The following is a 26,266-nucleotide window of genomic DNA, read 5'->3' as shown; positions in this document are numbered from 1 at the left end:
AATAATAATAATAATAATAAAAATCCAACTTCTGAAAGGCTTCCCTGGCACTACCCCCCCCCCCCAATGCTAGTGCTGTCTCTGGGAGATTATCCACATCCACAAATTGTATGAAAAATCCTTTGTATACAGTTATTTGCATGGCATCTCCATTCAGTTGTCAGCTCCATGACATCAGGGACTGTTTGCCTTTCTTCAGTGCTTAGCACTGTGGTTAACACAGTGCTCTTGACTGCCCCCATTTTCTTGTTGTACCAGTGTCTTTAATTCTAGGCAATAGTGCTATGTTGTCACATGTTATTTGTGGCTTCTCAACTGCCCGGGCTACTGAAGCTGATCTATGCCCACCCAGACGCTAAGCTGCTTGTTTATCTTTTGGAGGTGTGTTCCTTTAAAAGAACCTCTCTCTTGCCTTATAGAAAACCTATTGGGTGGGGTTAACTTGGAAGAAGAGTGCCACCCAGTGGTTGCGTAGAGGAAGAGCAGTCTGGATATCAATTGTCCCTTGGTCTTAGGGGCCCCTGTAGGAAGAGGCTAGTCAGCCTTGGCTTTTACAGGAAGGGCTGCGATCAGGTGAGGCCCAAAAGGGTGGCCTTAGGCACCTCTAGAATCCCAAGAGAGTGTTTAGTGGCTTGGAAAGAGCACTGGACTTGTTCTCAGGAGAAACCTGTCTTAGCATCTCTGCTCAAACATTTACTGGTTGTGTGACCCTGGGCAATTCAATGAACCCCTCAAAGCCTCAGTTTCCTCATTTGTAAAATGGGATCTTTATAAATCTACACTGACTACCTCATTGGGTTGTTGTGAGGAAGGTGCTTTGTAAACTTTAAAGCGCTATAGAAATGTGTTATTATTATTATTATTTTCATCTGCTGTTGCTTTGACAAATATAAGGGGCTGAGGAGGAGGGCTAAACTCAAGCTCTGGCAGCCTGTGTGGCCCTACCATAAAAATAGAAAGTTAAAAAAAATACCCCCTAAGCTACTTAAAGAAGTATTTACATTTTCTGACTTTTAAAAAGAGGAAGAAAGAAGGGTGATGGGGGAAGAAAGGGTTGGGGGAATCAGTGGCCATGGCTGGTGAAAGGGAGGTGCTCTCTGGGGTTGCTTACACTGGATACTGAGCCACTGTGTCTGGGAAGCAAAGCATATCCCTAACCTGGAGGATTTCTTAGCTTCCCCCATCCTTTAGGGGCAACAGGACCTGGGGAAAGCACTTTGTAAACCTTCATAACAAACTACTATAGACATGTGAGTGGTTGATAACAGGTAGATGTGTAGGGAAAGTAGCTCTCAACCTGGAGATAGGAGACCTGGCTTGAAGCCTCAGCTCTGACCCTTGCTAGAAAGACACTTCTCTTCCTTGACTTTCATTTTTTTCATTTGTACAATTAGAGGGTTGCACTAAGTCATCTTTTGAGGACCTAGTAAGTTCTAAATACTAGGTATTTACTATATACTAGGTATTTACTACGAAACTAGGGTTTTAAAAATTGTTTACAGTTGTGTCTGATTCTTTGTGACTCCAATTGGGATTTTCTTCACAAAGATACTGGAGTGGTTTGCCATTTCCTTCTCCAGCTCATTTTACAGATGAGGGAACAGAGGCAAGCAGGGTTAAGTGACTTGTCCAGGGGCACATAGGTAGTAAGTATCTGAGGCCAGATTTGAACTCAGGTCTTCCTGTCTCCAGGGACAGCCCTCTATCCACTCTTCCACCTAGTTGCCCCTTTGATACTAGGTATATTGGGGGGAAAAACACTGGACCTAGACTCCCGAGATTTGGTTTCAAGTCCTGACTCTGAGTCTGAGTCCTAGTTTCCTTATCTATAAAATGGGGATAATAAAATTTGTCTTATTTCACATAATTATTGGGAGGAAAACACTTTGGGAATCTTAAAAGTGTTGGGATAGTGGGAGTTATTAGTGTTAGGACTTCTGCTAGGGTTTATTTTCCTACTTAAGAGCAAGAAATCCCAGTAGTTTAAGGAAATTCACCATTTCAGGATAGAGTTGAAGAGGAAGAAGTTAGCCAAGGTGGGTTTGTATTCCTGGAGAGCAGGAGAACTCAGGTTTGCTCTTAGGTACTCTGAGGGTCAAACTAGCAGGGGGTGGGGATTTCACAACCCTTACGGAGGCCTCTTTCTGGTCCTTTTTTCTGCTGCTAGACATTTCCAATTAGGCCTCTGAGACTACAGGTCAATGGTAAGGGTCATTAGGTGTAATAGATCAGAACAAATACACAAATGTTGGGGAGAAGTGAACACCAGGATCAGGGAGTCTGGGGAGTGCCTTGGGCTGCATGTATCTGCTCACAAAGTTTGTGTTCGAGTTGGTCCAGGCTTGAAGTCCATCCAGTGAATATGAGGTGAGATGTGTCCTCTTCCAAATGGGGACCATCAGCAATGACCATTCTTCTGGGTGTCTTTTTTCAGGAATATCCTTTTCCAACATCAATCATAGCCATGCTTGCCATCCTGCGACCTCCCCAGGGTGGGGATGGAGGAGGGTGGGGGGAGACAAAACAAGAGGGAGAAGAGTCTTCCGTGTTTGTGTCCAGCTGCAAACATCAGCTAACCAAGTAGCTGTGCATCTCTCGGGAGTTGATGCTCAGAACCACGCCTGAGTGATTACCTAGGAAGACACAAAATGTGACACAGACACGTGGGTTAGCATGCTCATTTCAGTAGGGCCAACCAAAGGGGTGACACATAGAGACAATGGCATTAGCAAACAAGCTCAGGTGATTGCGGAATGGCTACATGGTTGTACCTACTGTGTGCTTGGGCATGGGGAGAGGGTTCTTAAAGATTGTTGTGAATCTGTGGTGGGTCCCTAAAGTTCCTATTCCAGTGACTGCTTAAGATGGTTCTTGGTGCCTTTGAGAGTGTCATAGTCTGTCAAGGGAGCAGGTGAGGGGGAAGAAGAGGTGGGACGGGAAGCCTCCGTCCAGCATGCCACTGACCTGTGACTGGGCAGTGACTGGCATCGGCAATAAGGGGATTCGGTGGCTGCTCAAGCTTCCCCCTCTCTCAGAAGAGGTCACTGCAAGGCAAGGGCGTGGAGAGGTCCCAAGGTGGGGGGTGGCGAGAAAGGAGGCAACATAACATATATAGAAAATAGAATAAATGACCGGGTGAATCTGGAAGACTGGTGCTGTGAAGAGTCCAAAGTTACAAGAAGAAAGAGAACAGGAGAAAACTTGTTGAACAAGTCTGCCATTATCTAGCTCGGGCAAGCTTTGGAAAATGAGGAAGGTGGCCCAGAGGATCTTGACTGTCCCTCCCAGCTCTAACATTCTGTAATCTGAAGAATTTAAATTCTTTATGATCTTAAGAATTTAAATTCCAAGAGGAAAGTAACCACTAGGTGTGTGTGTGTGTGTGTGTGTGTGTGTGTGTGTGTGTGTGTGTGTGTGTGTGTGTGTGTGTGTCTGTGAGAGAGAGAGAGAGAGAGAGAGAGAGAGAGAGAGAGAGAGAGAGAGAGAGAGAGAGATTGTCCCCCTTCTCCCACTATCTGTGTGGTCTTGGGCATGGCACTGAACTTGGAACCTCAGTTGCTTTCATCTGTGAAATGAGGCTAATAATTGCTTCCTTGTTTAAAGGCAGGATCAGCTGCTTCACAGAGTTGTAAAAGACCTCAGCATCCCTTTTCTCCCCTACTACATAGTAGAGAAGTTGGTCCCTTTTTGGAAGATATTCAAGCTAACTCCCCTCAGGGGTAACACTTTTCTTGAGGCCCCCTCCAGCTCTAAGATCTAGGATTCTCTCCAATTTTTCAGAGTCAGCAGGAATATTCTTGGCAGAGAGACCCGAGTTAGCTAAACATTGTATTGGGAACTCCACTGGTTCCCTCTATCTTCCTAGCTCCAGACTCAAGAGTCTGTCTTCCCATATGCAAAGCATGGAGTATTTAGAGATGTACCAGACCATAACCAAGAAAGAAAGGGAGTGGGGAAAAACGGTGAGACTCTGGAGGTTAGGTGGACTTTGGTATAGCCAGAGTGGCTACTGCAGCTCAGAGTATTAAAAATGAGGTAGGTGGCTGTCCTTTGACTTCTGCTTAGTCATGGGCTGTGTCAAAATCCTTTGAGCACTAATTATTAGTTAGCCCCAAGAATGGGGCCTGTCTTCCACAGATAAGGTTGTTCTGTAGGGAAGGGGGTTTGGATAGGGGTGGCCAATTAACTAGAGCTAAAACCCTCCATTTCTCTGGGAGCCAGGAGACTGGCTTGCATTCCTTCCTTGCCTACTCAGTCACTTTATGACTTCAAACCAGTTTCTTTCCTCTGTAGGATCTCAGTTTCTTTCTCTGTAAAGGAAGGGAATTGGATTGGCTATCAAAGCTCCCTTCCAGCTTTGATAGTCTATGACCTGGAAGAGGGCTAGTAGGAATCTCAGAACATAAATTTTTAGCGTAAAGGCAATAGAACATGTGTTTTGTTTGGTTTTAACCTGGGATCCACAAACCTGGGGTTAGATTTCATGGTATCCACAAACTTAGATGAAAATAAAATTAGATCTTTATTTTAATATAATTTGTTTCTTTGAAATTCTATCTCTATTATGCTTTTGAAAACCTCCTTAGGAGGGATAATTAGGCTTCATCAGATTATTAAAGGGGTCTGTGACACATGATTAATAAACCCTGTTATAGAAGGTTAAATACCTTAGAGCAAAAAAACGTTGCTAGACTACACAGATGGCTAGAGCTGGTAGGGCCATTGGAATAATACCACACCTTCAAATAGAGCTTTAGGGGTTATAAAGTATTTTTCTCATCACAACCCTGTGATGTAGATGGTGCAAATATCATATCACCTTATTATAGGTGAGGAATCTGAAGCTTAGACAGGTTCAGTGACTTATCTAAGGTCATAGAACCAGTAAGTGGCAGAATCCAGGGTCAAACCCAAACCTTCTGGCTTCCAGCCCAATGTTCTTACCACAATATTCCACTGCCAGGCTACCCTTGCCAATGGGATGGTCACAGCCATTGAGTGGATGCTTAAAGGGAAGAATGAATCTTTTATTGCCATTTGATGATGAAATCAACAACTGATCTGTGAGACCAGCATTCAGATCGATTCATTTCCAAAGAACGAAGTGGACAGAATTTAACCTGGAATTCTTTGGACATAGTTCAGCTAGAGGGCGTTCAGGAAGGATTAGACATGGGAAAAAGGACCCTTGAGGAAATAACCTATCTCCCACATATAGGTGAATGGAGTTTTTGTCAGGACTTGAGGGCATCAGTTTCTTCATCTATAAAGTGAGTGGTTCAGACTGTAAAGAATTGACTAGATGAATTTATAAGTCTCCTTCCCCCTTTTTCTAAATGCTAGGATTTATGAATTATGGTCTACATAGGAAGTTTGCCAGGAAGAGCAAGAAAATTGGTGTCTACTTTGTTGTTGTCATTCAAGAAACAAGTTTGACATAGTGGAAAGAGCTCTGGCCTAGGAAACAGAAACCTAAATTCTAGTCACCATTCCCCTTGTTACTAAGTGTGTGACCTACTTGGTATGAGTCTTTTAACTGTATTGAGCCTCGATTTTCTTATCTGTTAAATGGGACCCTTAGATCAGACTAAATGTTTCTTCATCCTCACTCAAGACCTCAATTTCCTCATTAGAAATGGGAATAATTCTTTCCTTTCCCCACAGTACTGCCACAAAGCTCCGATGAAATAAGGTGTGTAAACTGTATTTGAAATGGAAACTGTGATTTACTGACTTTGAGCATCTAGGTCTTTTGTATGGGCGCCTTTCAGGAAATTCCTATGACAACATATTTTGCAGAAACGTAGGAAATCCTGATGTCAGTGTAGAGATGCAAGAAGTTAGAATTGTGAGTACTTCAGATGTCTGGTTTGATTCCTCTCTGAGCATGAAATCAATAGAATGGAGGTTCCCAGAGGGCAGAGACTGTTATCTTTTTGTCTTTGTATTCTCAGGATGCCAGAAACACAGGCTCATTGAATGATGGATAACTAATGGTTCACCAGCCTTCACTTGAATGCCTTTCATGATGTGATACTGTGTAGTAGAAAGGGCCCTAGATTCAGAGGGAGAAGACCTGGTTCTGCTATTTAATACATGGGGCAACACTTTCCACTCTAGGTTTTATTATCCTTGGTTTTATTATCTGTAAAATCGATGGGCCAGGCTAGTTGATTTCTCAGGCCCATTCCATGTCTAAATCCTGAGATCCTTAGAACTCGCCTACTTGACAAAGGAGCCACAAGGTTGTCTGCTGGCAGACATGCTTCTGTCTCTTTCTCATAGTCCTGCCATCATCATGCAAGTGTTTTTGCTTCCCAGGTCTGGGGTGTTAATCAGGTGCCTAAGACATAAAACTGATTCCTTCTCCCTTCTAGAAAAAAAATGGTCAAGGGTCAACACGATCCATTGATATCAACCTCTAGCAACTGAGTAGAATATGGAGGATGCCTTAAATGTAGGAAAGGATGCTTGCTTTTCCCTCCCAAGAGAATATTTAAAGGAGAAAAATATTTTGTACTCAGCGAAAGGTGAATAAAGGAAGGTGAAGTTACCTCTGGTGTTACCTAGGGTTTGGGAATCCACATCATCATCTATAAACTCCTCACCCTGGATGATGTTCTGTGTGTCCTCGCTGTGGTTGACAGGACTGGTCATCTCTTGCTCCTTTTCATTGTGCATCTGGGCATAGACAGTTCTGCCAGGTAGTTTCCTGAGGTAGAGAAGAAAAAGATCTAGGAATGAGACATGTCAGGTGCTCTCTAAGTACTAGTGCCTTCTAAACTTGGAGTATATATAATTTTTATTTTTAGTGAGGCAATTGGGGTTAAGTGACTTGCCCAGGGTCACACAGCTACTAAGTGTTAAGTGTCTGAGGCCAGATTTGAACTCAGGTACTCCTGACTCCAGGGCTGGTGCTCTATCCACTGCGCCACCTAGCTGCCCTATCAATTTTTATTGATATTACTCAACTATTAAAAATGAGTGATTTATTATGAGCACGGGGATTTCCCATCCCAAACTTATGCAGAAGTAATAGATAAGGGAGTTGCTACGCTACCTTGACTCTCTCTTGGTAGTGCTGATTATGGCTAGATGCGGAGGGTTGGGGTGGCGATGGCAGTGGTGATCTCAAGTAGCATCACCAAACCCCAATTGTAGCATGTTCTCTGACCTAAAACGAATTTGGATCCCAGATCACAATGGTTCAAGAGAAAGATAGCAAATCTTGTAGGATCGTCTTCTTTGTTGGGGCATATTAAATATAGCATGGCAGCTAGGTGACACAGTGGATAAAGCACTGGCCCTGAAGTCGGGAGGAGCTGAGTTCAAATGTGACCTCAGATACTTACTCGCTGTGTGACCCTGGGCAAGTCACTTCATCCCTGTTTGCCTCAGTTTCCTCCTCTGCAAAAACCAGTTTAAGTTTCTTTGTTAAGAAACCACCAAAATGGGGTCATGGAGAGTCACAAACAATAGAAATGACTGAACAGCATGCAACAACATTAAACATAGCAATATATGAATGGTACTGGTTTATAGTTTTGTAGCACTTTAAGGTTTACAAAGTGCTTTGCTTAAAATTACCTCATGAGTTGAATAGGACAAGTATGATTATTTCCAGTTAGTGGATGAGGAAAGGGAGACCCTAAGAGGTGAAACTATATATGCAGGGGTCAGCTAGGTGGCACAGTGGATAGAGCACCGGCCCTGGATTCAGGAGGACCTGAGTTCAAATCCAGCCTCAGACACTTAACACTTACTAGCTGTGTGACCCTGGACAAGTCACTTGACCCCAATTGCCTCACTAAAAAGAAAAAAAAAAAAGAAACTATATATGCCTAAGGTTACACATCTAGTTAAATTTCAGAGCTTAGGAATGAAATGAGTGCTCTTTCCTGATACCAAGTCTTATGCCCTTTAAGCCCTCTTAAAATTGCAGATCACCCAGATTGCATCCATATGCAGATTAGTTAAAAAATGCAAGAAAAATATTTGTAGCAGAAATAATACCAGGCTGGATGTCAGGAGACCTGGGGTTTTCTTTGCCTTCATCATGCTTTCTAGTTTCCATTTGTGTTGTGTTTCCCATCAGAGTGTAAGCTAATTGAAGGTAGGGAATTTCTTGCTTTGTTATATTTGTATCCTGATTGATTAGCTCAGTGCTTGGCACAGTGGTAAGCACTTTATAAATGCTTTATTTTCCTTGATACTTTATCCATTCACCAGCTTGCAAAGTGGTTCTTGGCAAATTGCATGAGTCCATAACATAGGTGAGTCAGAAGGGTGCATGGCTAGAGCCTATTCTTAAGCATGCTGGCACACTAATATGAGAGCGGAAAAAGGGGTAAGTGTGATTGCCAATATTTATCATGAAATGACAGAGGTTTAGGGAAGAAAGGTTGAGCCAGAAAAATGATCAACATCCCAGTACTTTGCTTTCTGATCTCATCCTTTCACAATTTGAATCTCAGCTCCTTTAATTGCAGTGATCTTCAGATACACTGATACAAATCTGATCTGGCTTTTGGCCAAAGCTCATTCTTTCCCATCTTAACCCTCAAACTCCTGAATTTAGATAGTTGCCTAATCTCTTGCATCTTCATTTAAGTGGGATGTGCCACTATTAAAATCAGTGACAAACCAAAGCACAGATTAGTCAATATAGGATGTGTTTGTTTTTCTTTTTGTTTTGCTGACTTGTTGAGTTCTTATAGCACAGTGCTTTTTAACTTTAATCCATACTTTGGTGGTGAGAGAAAATGTGTGTCTTCTCTTTCCAGAGGAAAGAGGAGGTCTCTGTGTTCCTTCTCTTTGAAGAGAAAACAAGAAATCTCTCAGCATTCTTTGCTGGACAGTGAATTCTTCTTTGATATATTCTCTCAGGTGCTCTTATTTTCTGTGTTCTTTGAAAAAATTTATTTTGTTTTAATTAGCTAAAATTAACCTTCTCACCTTCCTACCTCTCTTCCCAATTAAGAACACAAAAAAACCAAAACCCATTACAACACGTATAGGCAATCAAAATAAATGTCCACACTAGCTGGTCATGCCTCCCAAATATTTGTCTCATTTTGTAGTTTCAATGTTTTACCTCTCTATCAGGAGTTATGTAGCATGTTTCACTATTAGTCCTTTGGAATCGTGGTTGGTCATTACATTGATAAGATATGAGCACACATCACACTATTTCATCACATTTATATACTCATCTATTCTCTCATTTATGGGCATCTTTTCAGATTCCCATTCCTTGCCATCTCAAAGAGCTATAAATATTTTTGTGCATTTCTAGAGTTCATTTTGCTCATGACTAATCCCTCCTTTAATATTGTTATTCAGTTGTGTCTAACTCTTCATGACTCCATGGATCCACTGTCCATTTGATTGTGCTTCGCGAGTGTGTGTGTGTGTGTGTGTGTGTGTGTGTGTGTGTGTGTGTGACAAAGATATTGGAGTGGTTCACCATTTCCTTCTCCAGTGGATCACCTTTTGTCAGCTATTGCTGATTACAGCCAAAACAGCAAGAAAATGATTTATGAGGCAGATAGGGGATAAAGTGACTTACCTAAGGTCACCCAGCTAGGAGGTATCTGAAGCTAGATTTGAACTCATTCTTCCTGGTTCTTCTGGCTCCAGGCCAAATGCTCTTTCCACTATACTACCTAGCTACTCCTCTCCATTAACATACTCTACCTTAGATTCCTCTCCTTCTATCCTTTCACTCCTATTTCCCTGTTAAGTGAAATATTTTTTTTAAAAAACTATTTATTGATGTCTTCTTTCTCACATTATCTTAGTTATCCATAGTATTCCTCCCTCTCATCCTCACAGAGAGTCATCTCATATAGCAAATAGTATTTTTTAAAAACAAAAAAGAGGGGGAAAAGTCAGCACAACTGATTGAAACATTGACAAAGTATGAAAACATGGGCAATGTGTAACATCTGTGGGCTTCGCACAAAGGGGTGGGTTGAGTGCATTCTCTTATATCTCCTCATTCTCACCCAGTTTGATTTTTATAATTTTGTTACATTCACTTTTGATATTTTTGGTGTTACATTTTAGTTACTTCACATTATGTTTTCTTAGTTCATTCTGCATCACTTTATGTAGATCTTCCCATGCTTCTATATGTACCACAGTGATAATTTCTTATAGCATAATAATTCCATTACATTCATGTATCACAATTTGGTGAGTCAATCCCTAATTGATGGGCATCTACTTTTTACAATTCCCACTTTTTTTGTTATCACAAAAAATGATGCTATAAATATTTTGTCGTATTAGGGACTTTTTTCTTATTGATGCTTTCTTGGGGTATAAGTACTAAAAGTCTCTGGTTCAAAGGGTGTAGACATTTTAGTCACTTTATTTGCATAATTCTAAATTGTTTTCCAAAAATGGTTGTACCATTTCACAACTCCACCACAATGATTTAGTGTAACCTCTTTTCCCACAACCCCTTCAATATTGATTATTGTCATTTTTGGGGTAATTTTTTTTTGCCAATTTATAGTGTATGAAGTAAAACTTCAGAGTTCTTTTAATGTACATGTTTCTTATTACTAATGATTTTGAGCATTTTAAAAATGTGGTTGTGAATATTTTACAATTCCTTTGAGAACTGTTTGTTCATATCCTTTGGCCATTTATTTATTGGGGAATGGCTGTTAGACATACATACATAATATATACATACAATATATAAATAGTGTTTATATATCTTGGATACAATATCCCTATCAGAGAAATTTGACAGATTTTTTCCATTCAACAACTTCCTTCCTTCTCAGCGGTGCATTAATTTTGTGTGTGCAGAAGCTTTTCAGTTATATGAAATTTAATTGGATTAAAAATTGCCTCTGTCCCTCATGGTTAAGAAAGCATATCCCATTCATAACTGTAAGGGTATATGATCTATTTCTCTTCTATTTTTAATAGTATGATCTTTTTAAAATAGTATGACCTTTAATATTGAAGTCACATATCCATTTACAATATATTTTAGAATATGGGGTAAGGTATTGGTCTAAATCTAATTTCTATTTTCAAGTGTTCTCAGCAGTTCTTATCAAATAAGGAGCTTTACCTAGAAAGGTAACTTATATTTCCTACTTTATCAAATACTGGGCAATTAAGTTCTATTGTTTCTGATTCTTCTTTGTCTCATCTGTTCTCTATTTTATTTAAACCAATGACAAATGGTTTTGATGACTGCTGCTTTATGGTATAGTTTGAAATCTGAAAGTGCTATTGCCCCTCATTCCCCACTTCATTTCATCATTTCCCTTGATATTCTAGATCTTTTGTTTTTTCAAATGAATTTTGTTATTATCTTAGCAAGTACTATAAAGTGTCCCCTTGGTAATTTGATTGGTATGAAATTGAGTGTAAATTAACTTTGGTAGTATTGTTATGTTTATTATTTTGGCATGACCTAGCCATTAGCGTTGAATATTTCTCCAGCTATTTGTTATTCTTTATTTCTTTGTACAAGTCTTGTGTGTGCTTTGAGAGGTGGATCCCTAGATATTTTATACATTTTTGGCAGTTGTTTGGAATGAAATTTCCCTTTCTATTGTTGCTTCCTTTGTTTTGTTATTGTTATATAGAAAGACTTGATTTTTGAAGATTTATTTTGCAGCCTGCCTCTTTGCTGAGGCTATTAGTTGTCTCAATTGGTATCTGCTGATTCCCTAGGATTTTCCAAGTATACCATATCATCAGCAAATAAGGAGATTGTTCTCTTTCTTTCCTGTCTTTATGATTCTATTTTTTTCTTGTTGCTATAGATAGCATTTCTAGAATTATATCTAATAGTAGTGGGGAGAGTAGACACTCTGGTTTCATTGTTATTTTTGTTTTAGGAAAAGGTTCTAGCATATCTTCATTGCATATAATGCTTGCTTTGGGGTTTAGTTAGATCCTTTTTATTTTTTTTTTAAAGAACCCTTTGTTTCTCCTTTGTGGGGTTCTTAGAAAAGACTGTTTTACTCTGTTATAGGCCTTTTCTGCATCTATTAAAATAATCATGTGGTTTGGGATGATTTGGTTTTCAATATGATTAATTATGTTATTTTCCTAATGTTGATCCATCCTTGCATCCCTGGTGTATATTTATGAAGAAATGAATGATTTCTTGGATAAATTGCTGTCGTCTGACAGAATTTTGTTTAAAATTTTTAATCAATATTCATCAATGATGCTGGCCTATAGTTTCCTTCTGTGTTGTATCTTTCCCTGATGTTTATATATTAGGACTGTATTTGTCTCAAAAGGATTCTAGTAGGGCTCTTCCTTAAATTTTTTTGAATAATTTGTGAAGTATAGGTACTAACTTTTCTTTAAAAATTTGATAGAATTGCCCTGTGAATCCACCAGGATCATGAGATCTTTCTTTCGGTAGTTTCTTTACAGCTAGATCTATTTCCTTTTCTGAGACTGGGATATTTAAGATCTCTATGTGAGCTGGCAATTTAGGAATTTTCTACTTTTGAAAGGATTTCCCTTTCTTTTGTGTTCTCAGTTTTGTTAGCATGTAACTGTGTATAATAGTTTCTGATCATTCTTTTTATTTCTTCCTGGTTTTGTTGTGATATCATCTTTGTTCACTTGACCTCTTCCTATTGATCAAATTAGCTAAAAGGTCTGTTGATTTTATTAATCTTTTCAAAGAAACAGCTTTTAGTTTATCACTTTTATGGTTTTTTCTTTCCAATTTATCTATTTTTATCTAATTTTAATATCTCTCCTATTTTAGGTTTGTTTGTTGGTTTTCCTATATTTTAAAATGAATATTCAGTCTATTAATTCTCTCTTTTTTCTATTTTGTTAATGTATGCTTATAGGGGTATAATTTTCCCCCTGGAGACTGCTTTGGCTGCATCCCACAAATTTTTATATTCTGTTTCATCATTATCATTTTTGCTTCACATAATTATGATTTGTTCTTTCACTGATTCATTATTTAGGATTTCATTCTTAAATTTCCATTTGAGCTTGTCTTTTGTTTATGGTACCTGAACCCATGACTATTTTTATTGCATAATGGTGTGTAAAGGATATTTTTACATTTCTGCCCCTTTACATTTCTTTAAAATATCACTGTGCCCTACGAAATGGTCAATTTTTGCAACAGTTTCATGTGGTGGTATATGTACATACTTTTGCAACTCATTTAGAAGATATCATAGGTCTTTTAACTGTAGTTTCCCCACACTTGAGTAGTCATGGAAGACAATTCTACCTTATTTAGGTTGTGAGTGGAAACAGATAAAAACAAAACTTTAGATTAAGGAATTTTCAAAAAAAAATGTGTTTCAATCTCTTTTCAGATACCATCAGCTCTTTCTTTGTAGATGGACTGCAATTTTCATAAGTTCTTCAGAGTTATATTGGATCATTACCTTGCTGAAGATAACCACGAGCTTCCCAGCAGATCATCTTACACTAATGCTGTTATTTTGTATACAATACATTTCTCTCTGCTTCAGTTCATGTGGGTCTTTCCAGGTTTTTCTGAAAGCATCCTGTTCAGCTTAAGGTTTATATTGTGCCTTGAACTTGACAGAATTTTCTTCACAATAGCCCAGCAGAATAGATACCATATGTTTTGAGATGGTAGTCAATCATCTTTCCCTCCATCCCATTCCCTTCCAATGATATTTATTCTGTTGTCTATCTTATTTTGCCCTGATGCTCCTCATAAGTGTTTTGCTACTGACTGTCCCCTCCCCTGCTCTACACTCCCTTCACTCACCCTTCCTGCCTTATCCTCTTCCCTTCAAACTTTCCTGTAAGGTTAAATAGATTACTCTTCCCTATTGGATGTGTGTGTTATTCCCTCCTTGAGTCCACTCAGATGGGGTTATGGCCTTTGAGTTAATTCTGTTTTCTAAAGTTTTCTTCCTCCCTCCCACCTCAACTCTCCCTATGAAATCAAGCAATTCAATATATGTCATACATGTGGTGTTATGCCAAACATCTTCACCTTCCACTAAAGTGTTTTACTTTTTACAGATCCCTCCCCCAAACTTCCCTTCCCTCCTTCCCCTCTTCTCCCCACCCATCTCCTTCTCCTCCCACTTTTTCTCAGGGCAAAAATATATTACTATACCCCCTTGAGTATGTACGTTATTCTCTCTTTGAGTCAATTCTGATGGTTGCGAAGTTCACTCATTCCCCCTCTTCCCCTCCCCTCCATAGGCTTTTTTCTTGTTTCCTTCATGTGAACTACCTGTCCCCATTTCACCTTTCCCCTCCCCCTCCCCCAGTCTATTGCTCCTACCCATCACCCCTATTTTAAAGATATCATCATGGGTTAGCTAGGTGGCACAGTGGACAAAGCACCAGCCCTGGGCCCAGGAGGCCCAGAGCCCAAATCCAGCCCCAGACACCAGACAACCCACCTTGTTTGCTCTACAAAGAACAGGGATACACAAAAATTAAATGCTTTACAAATATCATCCCTTCATATTGATTTCAGATCTGTGTTCTCTGTGTATTCCTTGCTGAAAAAGTTCTTATGAGCTGGAAGTATTATTTTCTCATGTAGGATTGTAAACAGTTTAACCTTTTAATGTCCCTCATGATTTCTTTTTCCTGTTTACCTTTTTATGATTCTCCAGGGTCTTGTATTTGAAAGTCAAATTTTCTATTCAGTTTAGGTCTTTTCATCACAAATGCCTGAAGGTCCTCTTTTTCATTGACATCCCATTTTTTCCTCTGAAAGATTATGATCAGTTTTGCTGGGTATGTTATTTTTCGCTGTAGTCCCAGTTCCTTTGCCCTCTGGAATATCATATTCCATGCCCTCCAGTCCTTTAATGTAGAAGCTGCTAGATCTTGATTTATCCTTATTGGAGCTCCACAGTATTTGAATTCCTTTTTTCTAGCTGCTTGCAGTATTTTCTCCTTGACTTGGGAGTTCTGGAATTTGGCTATAACAGTCCTGGAGGTTTTCCTTTTGGGATCCCTTTCAGGAGGTGATCAGTGCATTCTTTCAGTTTCTATTTTAGCTTCTGCTTCTAGAATATCAGGGCAATTTTCCCTCACAATCTCTTGGAAGATGTGTCTAAGCTCTTGTTTTGGTCATGGTTTTCAGGGAGTCCAAAGATTTTCAAATGATCTCTCCTAGATTTATTTTCCAGGTTAGCTGTTCTTCCAAGGAGATATTTCACATTGCTCTCTATTTTTTATTCAGTTGAATTTGCTTTACTGTGTCTTGGTTTCTCATAAGGTCACTAGCTTCCATTTGTTCAATCCTAATTCTTAGGCAATTATTTTCATCAGACAGTTTTTTAATCTCCTTTTCCATTTGGCTTTTCAAACTGTTGACTTTTTTCTCATGACTCTCCTGCATCGTTCTCATTTCTCTTTCCATTATTCCCTCCCTCTACATCTTCCTTCTATCTCTCCTACTTTCTCTTCAAAGTCCCTTCCATGGCCTGAGACCAGTTCATATTTTTCTTGGAACCATTGGATGTAGGGGCCTTGTGGTTGATTTCCTCATCTGAGGCTGCACCTTGATCTTCCTTGTGGCTGAAAAAGCTTTCTATAGTTCTGAACTTGCTTTGCTTGCTCATCTTTTGCTTGACTTTAAACTCTCTACTGGGGGGTGGGGGGCTGCAGGGTTGCGGGGCTGCTTCTCAGCTCCACTCCTGTTCCCAGTTTCAGAGGGTCCCAGGTGTTTTGGTTTGAGAAAGGGCAGGTTTTGCTCTCACCTGGCCTGTTATCTGGTCCAGAGATAACCTCAAGCCTACTTACTTTTTCTCAGGAAGCTTTAGAAGTCCCCTAGTTCACTGAATGTACATCTTTTCCTCTGAAAGAGAATGATCAGTTCTGCTGGGTAGTTGATCATGGGTTGTAATCCAAGCTCCTTTGCCTTCCTGTGTATCATATTCCAAGCCCTTCAATCCTTTAATGTTGAAGCTGCCAGGTCCTGTGCAATTCTGACTGTGGCTCCATGGTATTTAAATGGTTTCTTTCTGACTGCTTGGAGTATTTTCTCCTTCACCTGGTAATTCTGGAGTTTGGCTACAATATTCCTTGAAGTGTTCCTTTTGGGATCTCTTTCAGGAGGTGTTTGGGGGATTCTTTCAATGATGATTTTATCCTCTGATTCTACAATTTCTAGTCAGTTCTCCTTAATAATTTCCCGGAATATAGTGTCTAGAATCTTTTCTTGATCATGGCTTTCAGGTAGTCCAATAATTCTCAGATTATCTCTCCTGGACCTATTTTCCAGGTCAGTTGTTTTTCCAACGAGGTATTTCACATTTTCTTCTATTTTTTTCAGTCTTTTGATTCTGCTTGTCAGATTCTTGTTGTTTCATGGAGTTATCAGCTTCCATCTGCTCAATTTTAATTTTTACGGCCTTATTTTCCACAGTAACTTTCTGTACTTCTTTTTCTGTTTGGCCAATTTTTTCTCTCATTTGGCCAATTGTGTTTTTTAAGGAATTGTTTTCTTCAGTTGTTGTTTGTGCTTCGTTTTGCAATGCAACTCTCATTTCTCTTAATTCTTTTTCCATTTTTCTTCTACCTCTCTTATTTGGTTTTTAAAAGCCTCTTTGAGCTCTTCAAAGAAGACTTTTTGGTCTTGAGACAAGATCATCTTCCCCCTTGAGTCTTCACTTCTGGGTGTTTTGACCAACTCATCTGCATTTGAGTTTTGGTCTTTCACCATAGAAGTTATCAATGGTAAGGGTCCTTTTTTTGTTTCTTGCTCATGTTGTAGGCTATTTTTAAACTTATAAAGTTGAAGTCTGCTCCTGGGGCATGGAGTTCATGTTTGCAAGCTTCTTACTGCTCTCAGCTGCCCCACTCTCAACTGTGTCAAGTTGCAACAGTATTGAACTGCCCACTGAGCCAACCTATGCTAAGAGAGCTGCCCACTAAGCTGAGCTTTGCTGAGGTGAGCTGCTAGCTGGGACGAGTAGTACTGAGCCATCCTTCCCTTTCACCCAGGTGAGAGACATTTTCTGAAATCTTCTAAACTAGCTCACGTAGCAGGATTTTGTCTCTCTTTTTGTAGGTTCTTTAGTTCCAGAATCTGTTTAGAGACTTGATTTAATGTTGTTTTTGAGGGAAATACGGGAAAGCTCAGGAAAGTTCCTAGCTTCTCTCTGCCATCTTGACTCTGCCCTCGGAAGTTCAAGCCTACTCACTAAACAACCAAACAGCAAAGCTTTCTGTGGTGTGGTTCTTAGCTTTGAAGAGCTTGCATCCCTCTCCCACCTGAGCCTCCCGCCACTCAGGATTTCTTCATGGTTCCCTGCTGAGGTGGGACAGCTGAATTCTTCCCCCATCCTGCTGGTACCCCTGCAGTTCCCCCTCCCCCAACCCCCCCCCACTCCCCACCCCCATCCAGCTGATCAGCCCTCTCACCCGACCACATGCTCAGTTCTAGAAGACACTGGTGTTGTAGCTGATTCAGAGGCTCTAGGGGAAAATTCCTCTGGCGGCGTGTGTGGGTGTGCCTGTCAGCACGATCGTGGGGTTAGACTTTACTCATGGTCCAGCACGCCCCCCTGAAATCTATCTATAGCTGGAGAATAATCTCATCCCATATTTTTGTGTGTTTTTCTCTTCCAGGGGTTCTTTTATTCCTGTTTTTTGGGTTATTGTATCAGGAGCTCTATGTGTTTAATGTCTTTCCTTCATCATCTTGGCTCTGCCTCCTCAGCTCAATCTTTAAGGTGGTCCTGTTCCCACAGCTCTCTTCTCCTTTTCCTTGATGCCTCCTCCTGTTTGTTATTCCTTTTCCCTTTTGAGTTTTATTTATTACTTTAATTCTTTCGCTCTTTTCCCCTGTTAGTTAAGTAAATTTCTCCTTCCTCTTCAACTTCAACTAGCCTTGTTCATTAGGTTTTTTTTCCTTTTTTTCTTTTGTGGGGCAATGAGTGTTAAATGACTTGCCCAGGGTCACATAGCTAATAAATGTCAAGTGTCTGAGGCCAGATCTGAACTCGGGTCCTCCTGCATCCAGGGCTAGTACTTTATCCTCATTAGCTTTTAAGATTTCATTTTTGTACCCCTTTCCAGAGAGGATTTTTTCTTACTTTATTCATTATCGCTCATCTCTTTCTGTCTCCTCTAGACCCTCATTCTCTGATTCCTGACCCTCTGTAATTATCCAGCCCCTCTTTAGTCTCTGTATTATTCCTGAAATCAAAACTTTGGAAGTATACATTCTGTGCCCTCCCCTCTAGGTAATTTATACCACTGCCTTGTAGAGCTTGCCTAGTGGATTCCCATTTTCTATTGGGCCTCATTTCTAGAACAATTCCTATCTCTACAGGTGACAGACAATACAATGCCCTATGTTAGGACCCTCTCCACCCAGTCCCTGATTATGCAACCCATCACTGATCTACACCCTACCCCTGGTTACCTTCTTTCACTATTTGCTTTGAAAATCTCTGTACATTACTAGCTGTGTGACCCTGGGCAAGTCACTTAACCCTCATTGCCCTGCAAAACAAAAACAACAACAACAAAAAGAATGACTCTGAAAATCTCTGTACATCTATGTCGTCCCACTCCCACAGGTGCCAGTTGATCCCAGGGGTTCTAATTCTCCCTCTCTTGAGGGAGGGGATGTCTTTTCAAAAAACAAATCTTCCAGATAACACCCAACACAAGATCCCTATTTCTTTTCACAGAACATCTCTCTTCACCCATAGGAGCATTCATGCATGAAACTATCTCCCTTTACCAAGGCAAGGTCACACTCCACCTCCCTTTTTCTATCTTTTCCCCCTCATCATCCATTCCTCTGCAGATTTTTCTCTTCTTGAGAGATGACAAACATCACTTTCCCCTCATTCATAGTCCTCGATTTAATCTGGACACATCACATGCTTCACTCTATCCCCCTCTTTCCTTTCATGCACACTTTCACTTTTTAACGTAATCCCACAAAAACCATTGATTCACCTGTAGGCCAGATGTTACAAGGTTTTGTCCATAATGCCCCAGACCTGCCTCTTCACCCTTGAGTCCACCTGACTTCTATTTTTACCTCTGTCTCCTTGTGTATATTTAAAAATAAGTCTCTTATTGATCTCTCTGCTAGTACTCTTTTGCTTTGGTGGTCCTTGGCTGCTGCATTTTTTCACTGTACTTCCATTGTCTGGTGTGTTTGAGAAGCAGACAATCTCTTCAAGTCTAGTTTTCTTTATAGGGATATTTAAAATGACTCTTTTATTTAATGTCTTTCTTTTTTCATTAATGTTTGAGCTCACATTTTAAGGATAGGTCACTTTGGGCTGCATCCTGTACTGAATTACTCTTCAGCACACATTGCACACCCTCCTGCATTTTCTGATGGATGCAGAATATTCTTGTGTTATTCGAATTTCTATTCTTTTATATTTCAAGGTCTTTTGCCTGGTTGCTTGCAGAACTTATTTCTGAATTAAAAATTTAAATTTAACCACTATATGTCTTGGAGTTTGCAGGCTTGGCTTTTTTTATGGAGGTGATCTATGGATCTTTTAAAATTAATATTTCATTTTTTAAATTCAGAAGTTCTTGGTAGTTTTTTTGTACTATAGTGTTCTTATATTGAATTTTTCTTGCATTATTGTATTTAGGTTTTGTGAATTGTGTTCTTCTGGGAGATCTATGGTCTTTGGGTGGTCTCTATGCATCCTGTTATTGAGATCATTATGTTTTGCTTGTATACACAATATATTTATTTTTAATGTTTTTGATTCTTGCATTTCTCCTAGATTGTTCTTCACTTTGGGGCAGTTGTATTCCCACTTCGTTGTCCTTTCTTCTCTTTCTTTGGTGATACTTGATATGGCAGATTCCAGTTTTTCTATTTTGTTATTTATTTATTTATTCATTCATTCATTTGTTGATTAATGGATTGATTGCTTTGTAACTCTCATTTCTCTTTTAAACCACTCAGGAACAGTATTTTGTGGTTCCCAATTCTCCTAAAATTCTACAGGGTCTTTTGTCTTATCAAGTGTTAGATCATTTTCCTTTGTATTACAGTATTTATTCATAGAAGTTTGGACTTGTTTACTAGCTCTGGAGGCTATATTTCCTTTTATTGTTAATCGGCTTATGGGGACATCTCTGATCATTTCAACCTTTTTTTCCTCGTTTTTTTTTCCTTTTGCTCACTTTCTGAATCCCTTCCCTCTGATGGTGGTTTCTTTGGGGGCTAAATCTCAGTTTCTCAGTTTCTTCCCATACTGGGTAATTTATGACTCACTAGTTCTTTGCCTTAAGTAATTTGTGTGTGTGGAGTGGGGTACAGAACTGACCCCAGCTGGATGCTTGAATGCCCCGCCCCCATTTTCTATTCCTCAGTTCTCTGGCTCAGTAGTTCATAATGCTGCTATATTGATGCCACCATAGCCAGGGGTGATTTTTTGTCATTTGGAGTTTGGTTCTCCAAGGCTCTGTGAGAAGGGAGGGGTGGGGTTGAGCTCTATTTCAAGTCTGGACACATGTCCTTCACTTTTCCCTCTGTTCCTTTGCCCTCCTGCAAGAAAAAAATACAGCACAGAATTCTCTATGGCATTTACCATGAAGACCCCTAAAAATTTGGCATCCTGAAGCCTAGATCTCCATGGCCCTGCAAAGAAGGAAGGGGAGGGGGACTCTAGTGAAGGGATTTTATTGAAAACCCATGGGTTGGGTCAGCCTTGATGCCAGAAGTGTGGTGGGCAATGGGAGAGGGTGTGCTGTGTGAGTTCAGGGTAGGATTGGTTCATGTTGTTATTGTTTAACTTTATTTTGGGTTCTACGTGTCCTAGAGCATGGAGACAACTACAGCTGTTTTATCTTTAAACATAATTTCTGTTTTGAAGAGGTTTGAGAGTTTACAAGGATCAGAGGAAATGTTTAGTCCTCTATTTTGTTGGTCAAGAGACCCAGAAGTCCTAGTTTCATCTTTGAATAAAATCTATTTCTGTTAACTGTGTCTATGTGTATGTGTGTAGCCCCCCCTTTCTTTTTTTAGTGAGGCAATTGGGGTTAAGTGACTTGCCCAGGGTTACACAGCTAATAAGTGTGTGTTAAGTGTCTGAGGCCAGATTTGAACTCGGGTACTCCTGACTCCAGGGCCGGTGCTCTATCCACTGCGCCACCTAGCTGCCCTGCAGCCCCCTTTTTTAAAAACCAGTTCAGATGAGAGTGAGGTTCAAGTGTCAGCCACTCTCCTATCCCCCTTCTTCCTTGTCTATATAGATATCTAATTGTGCGCCCTGATTAGGTTAGACAACTTGCCCTAAATCTCCTTTATCTTCCCACCCCCCCCACCCCATAGTCTATTCTTTTTCCTGTCCTTTTCCATTCTTTTCTAAAGATCATTATAACATAAAAGAACTACTCCTACCCAGGCTTTGTCTATTTTGACTCTTTCTGTGACCCCTGATGATAGTTCTGAGGAGATACACACACATATGTGCACACATGTATATATATATATATATATATATATATATATATATATATATATATATATATATGTATACACATATTTCTCATATTTGAATTAGTTTACCCTTGTTTAATCCTTTTTCATTGCTCATTCATGTTTACCATTTTATGTTTTTCTTTACTTCTGGGTTTGACATTAACAGTTTACACAAAGTTCTGGTCTTTTAATCGGGAATAATTTCAAGCCCTCTATTTTATTAAAGGTCCATCCTGGCCTCCACCCACATCCCCCACAGTATTGTACTCAATTTTGCTGAGTAAGTTATTTTGGGCTGTAACTTTATATTATTCTCCTTCTGGAATATTGTATTGTACTTCTCTATATAGGTGTCTGATTAATAATGTGTGATCCTAGGGGCAGCTAGGTGGCGCAGTGGATAAAGCACCGGCCCTGGATTCAGGAGTACCTGAGTTCAAATCCGGCCTCAGACAATTGACACTTACTAGCTGTGTGACCCTGGGCAACTCACTTAACCCCCTTTGCCCTGCAAAAAACAAACAAACAAACAAACAAACAATAATGTGTGATCCTGATTGAAGCTCTTCACCATTTGAATTCTCTCTCTCTCTCTGGATGCCTGCAGTATCTTTTTCTTTGACCTGGAACCTGGATGTTGGCTATGATGTTCCTGGGAGTTTACATTTTGTGATTTTTTTCAGGAAGTGTGACAATTAAAGTCTTTGTATTTCTCCTTTTCCCTCTGGTTCTAAGAGATCTGGGCAGTTTTCTTTTAAAATTTCTTGAAATAGGAGTTGTAGATTGTTTTTGATAATGGCATCAAGATAGTTCAATAATTCCTAATTTTTTTCTCCTCAATCTGTTTTGTAGTTCAGTTATTTATTCATCCATTTATTTATTTATTCCTTTATCTATCTATCTATTCTATGAGATACCTTAAATTACTTTTTCTACTTTTCCAATCTTTTGATTTTGTTTCACCATTTCTCATTGCCTCAGGGAATCATTGGTTTCTATTTTACCCATTCTAATTTTCAGAGAATATAGACAAGATGTTATGCCTCTTGTGCCAAGCTGTTAATTTTCTATCCAATTCTATCTTCTATAGATCTGAATTTTTCTCCATTTCCCGCAAGAGCTCTCATTTCATTTCTAAAATCTTTTTAGCTTTTTTAAAAAATTATTGCTTCATCTCTTCCATCCTAGTTTAATTTTTATCCAGGCTGTATTTTAATCTGAGGCTTTGCTTGTAGATGTTTTAGAGTAATTTTCTTCTTCTGGGTTTGTGTCTTGAACTTCCCTTCCTCCATAACAACTCTTTATGGTGGAATTCCTTTTATTTGTTAAATCATTCTACCAGCCTACTTTCTGACCTCAGACTTAATATTAAGATTGGGCTCTGTGGCATTTCTGAAGGGAAGGTCTGGGCCAATGCTTAGAGTATTTCTTAAAGTAGTGAATGTTGCTATTCCAGAGACAGGCTGGGGACCTGCCAGACTTTAGTGCTCCTAGATTGGTCTGGTCCATGGCAACATCTGGTTGCAGCCTCCTTGATATGAGCTCTGCAATTTCCTGATGTGGGTTTGGGTTTGAACAAGAGCAGATTGCTGCTGGACTCAGCCCCTATCAGTCAGTTGGAAAAGCCCTGTTGGGTAGGAGCACAAGAATTGTAGGTTCCCTTTTGGCCTAGGATTCCTGCCTTGGTAATTCTTCTGCAGGCTGGGTTAGATACCCTGTGCCTGGGCTTGAGCCATACATCTAATACTTCTGGTGTCTTCATTTCCTCTTTTCCCTCAAAGTTGCCCAGGAATGACATCAGAAATGCCACTCCTGAGGACATTCCACTCCAGATCTGTGAGCCAAAATTGGGCAGAGTTTGCCAAAGCTACCAGTTGGCAATTCTCTCCATGGTAGTGCCATGGTGCATAGACTCTCCCTGGATTCTACAGTGTTAACAAACAAGGTATCTCTTGAGCTATTTCTGTTTCCATTCTTAGTATACCTTACTCCTTATCTGGGCTGGAAAAATGACTCACTGTGACTTCTTCAGGCTTTCCCCTTTAGGTTGTAATCCAGTGCATTTTCTAGTTCTCTTTGGAGAAATTTTGTGGATGGGTGCTTGTCATGTTCCTTCATACCTTTCTGCCATGTTGCCTCTGCCCTCCTTGGGGTTGCTTCTTTCAATCCAAACATGCCTACAAATTACCCTATTTTCTTCTCAGTTAAAAAAAGTGTACTTAATTTTAACCCTTTGTTGGCAACCACTCTGCACTTACTGGCTGTATCACCTTGAACCACAGATTCCTCATTCACCATTGTGGGTACTGCTGCTTACTTCCTGAGTGATTTGGGGCAAGCTGCTTCTACTCTCTGTTCCTCAGTTTCCCCTTCTATAGACTGCTAATGTTTTTACTTGTGCTATGTTTACTACAAGATATTGTGGGTTGGTGGCTGGAGCAGAAGGAACACTCTGGAAACCATAAAGGAGTACAGCAATATGAACTGTTAATATTGTAATTTACAATCAACTCACAGACACTACTCACTTTAAGAATCTATGAGAGCCATAAAGGTTTCAATGAACTGAGAGAGATTTAAGTTACATGGCCCCTGAACCACAGCTTTGAAATCTGACCTCCTAAAGAGAGATGTGGAAGCTAGATATGAGAATATTAACACAACCCTGTCACAACACTGCTAGTAAGGCAATCACTATGAATAATATTCCCCTCCATTTGGCACCTGCTTTACCCTCTCTCAAGGGTGGCCAGGAAGAAGAACAGTATGTGAGCAGAGTCAGGAACTTGTGAACACTTGTGGAGAGAGTTTCAGCAATGAGATGAATGCATTTGCCATAGAAAGGCTTAATTTAATAATGACTCGTGGCCCATCGGTTCCAGCTCACTGATTTGGCATTGTTGGGCCACTTTTGTCAGAGACAATGGGTAGTAGTAGAAAGAGGCCTGGAATAGAGGAACTGGGTTCAAATCCTGTTACTGTTACTCATCAGCTGAGTGACTTTCTGTAAATCTATTGGCTGATCTGGGCCTTCAGTTTCACTTTTGAAATTAGGGTGGGTAAACTAGAAGATCTCTGAAGTTCTTTCCAGTTCCAAATCCTATGATCTTATGATTATAGTATGGAGAATAGGGTGGTGTAGGGCAGAGGGGTGGAAGACAGTGGGAAACACTCATGTTAGTGCCAATTGATTACACTGGCATTTAGAATAACAGAATCTGAGCTTTAGATCTGGAAAGGACCTTAGGGATCATTTAGTCCAACCCTTTCATGTTACAAATGAGGAAACTGAGGCACATAGAGTGGCCAGTGGGCAGAGAGTTGGGCTTGGAGTTAGGAAGACTCATTTCACCTCTGCTTCAGTTTCTGTGGAGTCAGATATCTAATATGTAAGAAAATAATGGGCTTTGCCAATGCCCAAAGGCCCCAGCTTGAATGGTCTGATTTGGACTCATTGGATTGACTGAGATTGACTGACTTCCCCGATTAACTCACTTAAAGTTAATTCATTTGAAGCCACACTTGCCTGGTCTTCAGGAGGGTGTGTTTTCAGAGACTGTGGACTCTCATCTCAACACTGGCCCACCCTCAAGTCCAGTGAAGCAATGGATTTGGGGGATGCTAGCCATTTAGCTTGAAGCAGTGTGGAAGGACCACCTCTCCTAGGGAAGCAGAGGAAGCTTCCATGCTCAGTTCATCTCTTGAACAGGCTGGTGGTGGAGAAATTGAGGAAGAAACAATCAAAGCTGGAACTCTAGGCTAGATAGTCCTTTTCTTAACTTTCTGACCCAAAACTTGTGCTAAAGCTTCTAATTTATAAGTAAACCCTAGCTAGCTTTCCCTACACTTTGGACAGCAATAAGGCAACCACACATTTAATTTTAAATATCACAAACAAGGGAAGCAACTATGTCTTGGGGTACTTAGTGAGGAACAAAGTAAGGGACTCTATGTAGCTTCAACTTGGAATGTCCTTTAATAGTGGCAAGATGTACATCATGGTGATTGAAGATGGCCCCAGATGTTTTAAGACATTTGGGGTTAAGTGAATTGCCCAGGGTCATACAGTAAGTGTCTGAGGTGAGATTTGAACTTAGGTCCTCCCAACTTCAGGGACAGTGCTCTATCCACTGTGCCACCTAGCTGCCCTGATGAGTGGTACTAAAACCCTAAAGGAAGGAAACTGCTTTCTCCAACCCCTATCTATAATCAATTTGACTCCCGCAATTAAGTGTCTAATCTGCCATTAATCTGCAGCATGCCTTTGGACAAGTCCCTCTACCTGTAAAAATGAACAAGATGAGTAATCTCCAAGGTCTTATTAAACCCTAATGTTCTAGCCCCAAGTTTGGATCTGGAAAGGACCTTAGAGCATAGAGAGTTAAATCTAGAACTCTCTGGTGAGGGATTCCCCCAATATAGCAATATGGTTTCTCATTTGTGAGCAATTGTATGAAAGGTGTCTGTGTCTATTGCTGGAAGCAAGTCAAACCTGGGTTTTTACAGCAAAACATGAATGACTTATAACCTCAGGGCTAAAATCAAAGATAGTAAATTAGAAAGCAATTTAACCTGGGAGTAAAGGAAGTTGGTTCATGTTCATTTTCCTTTTCTTTTTGTGCTCTTTGTGAGGGACAGCAGGGAAGGGTAAAAAGAGCACTGGGTTTAGAGTAAAAAATACCCAGGGTTTCAAGTGCTACTTACCAGCTGTATGTATGACCTTGGCCAAGTTATTTTGCCTCTGAGTCTGTTTCTGTCACTGGAAAATGAGGAAATTGAACCAAGGTTCCTTCCAGCTTTAATTCTCTATGCTCTAAG

The 26,266-nt window shown here is 40.0% G+C and overlaps 1 protein-coding gene across 4 annotated transcripts in view; it reads right to left on the bottom strand.

Annotated features, from left to right (window-relative positions):
- Nucleotides 1-1,605: 1,605 nt before the first annotated feature.
- Nucleotides 1,606-26,266, bottom strand: part of SORCS2 (sortilin related VPS10 domain containing receptor 2) — a 1,257,082-nt gene continuing 1,232,421 nt past the window's right edge. Inside the window, exons 26-28 of one of the 4 annotated variants that reach the window (XM_043971225.1) lie at nucleotides 6,555-6,712; nucleotides 2,965-3,044; nucleotides 1,606-2,633 (exon numbers count right to left, since the gene is read on the bottom strand). In XM_043971225.1, coding sequence (XP_043827160.1) covers nucleotides 2,610-2,633; nucleotides 2,965-3,044; nucleotides 6,555-6,712 — 262 coding nt within the window. In that variant the 3' untranslated portion in view covers nucleotides 1,606-2,609. The remainder of the gene's footprint in view (nucleotides 2,634-2,964; nucleotides 3,045-6,554; nucleotides 6,713-26,266) is intronic. The other 3 variants (XM_043971227.1, XM_043971226.1, XM_043971228.1) reach the window with 3 other exon arrangements.

This window comes from Dromiciops gliroides, chromosome 6, assembly GCF_019393635.1.
Source record: "Dromiciops gliroides isolate mDroGli1 chromosome 6, mDroGli1.pri, whole genome shotgun sequence".
NCBI lineage: Eukaryota > Metazoa > Chordata > Mammalia > Microbiotheria > Microbiotheriidae > Dromiciops > Dromiciops gliroides.
This window is presented reverse-complemented; position numbering and strand designations above follow the sequence as displayed.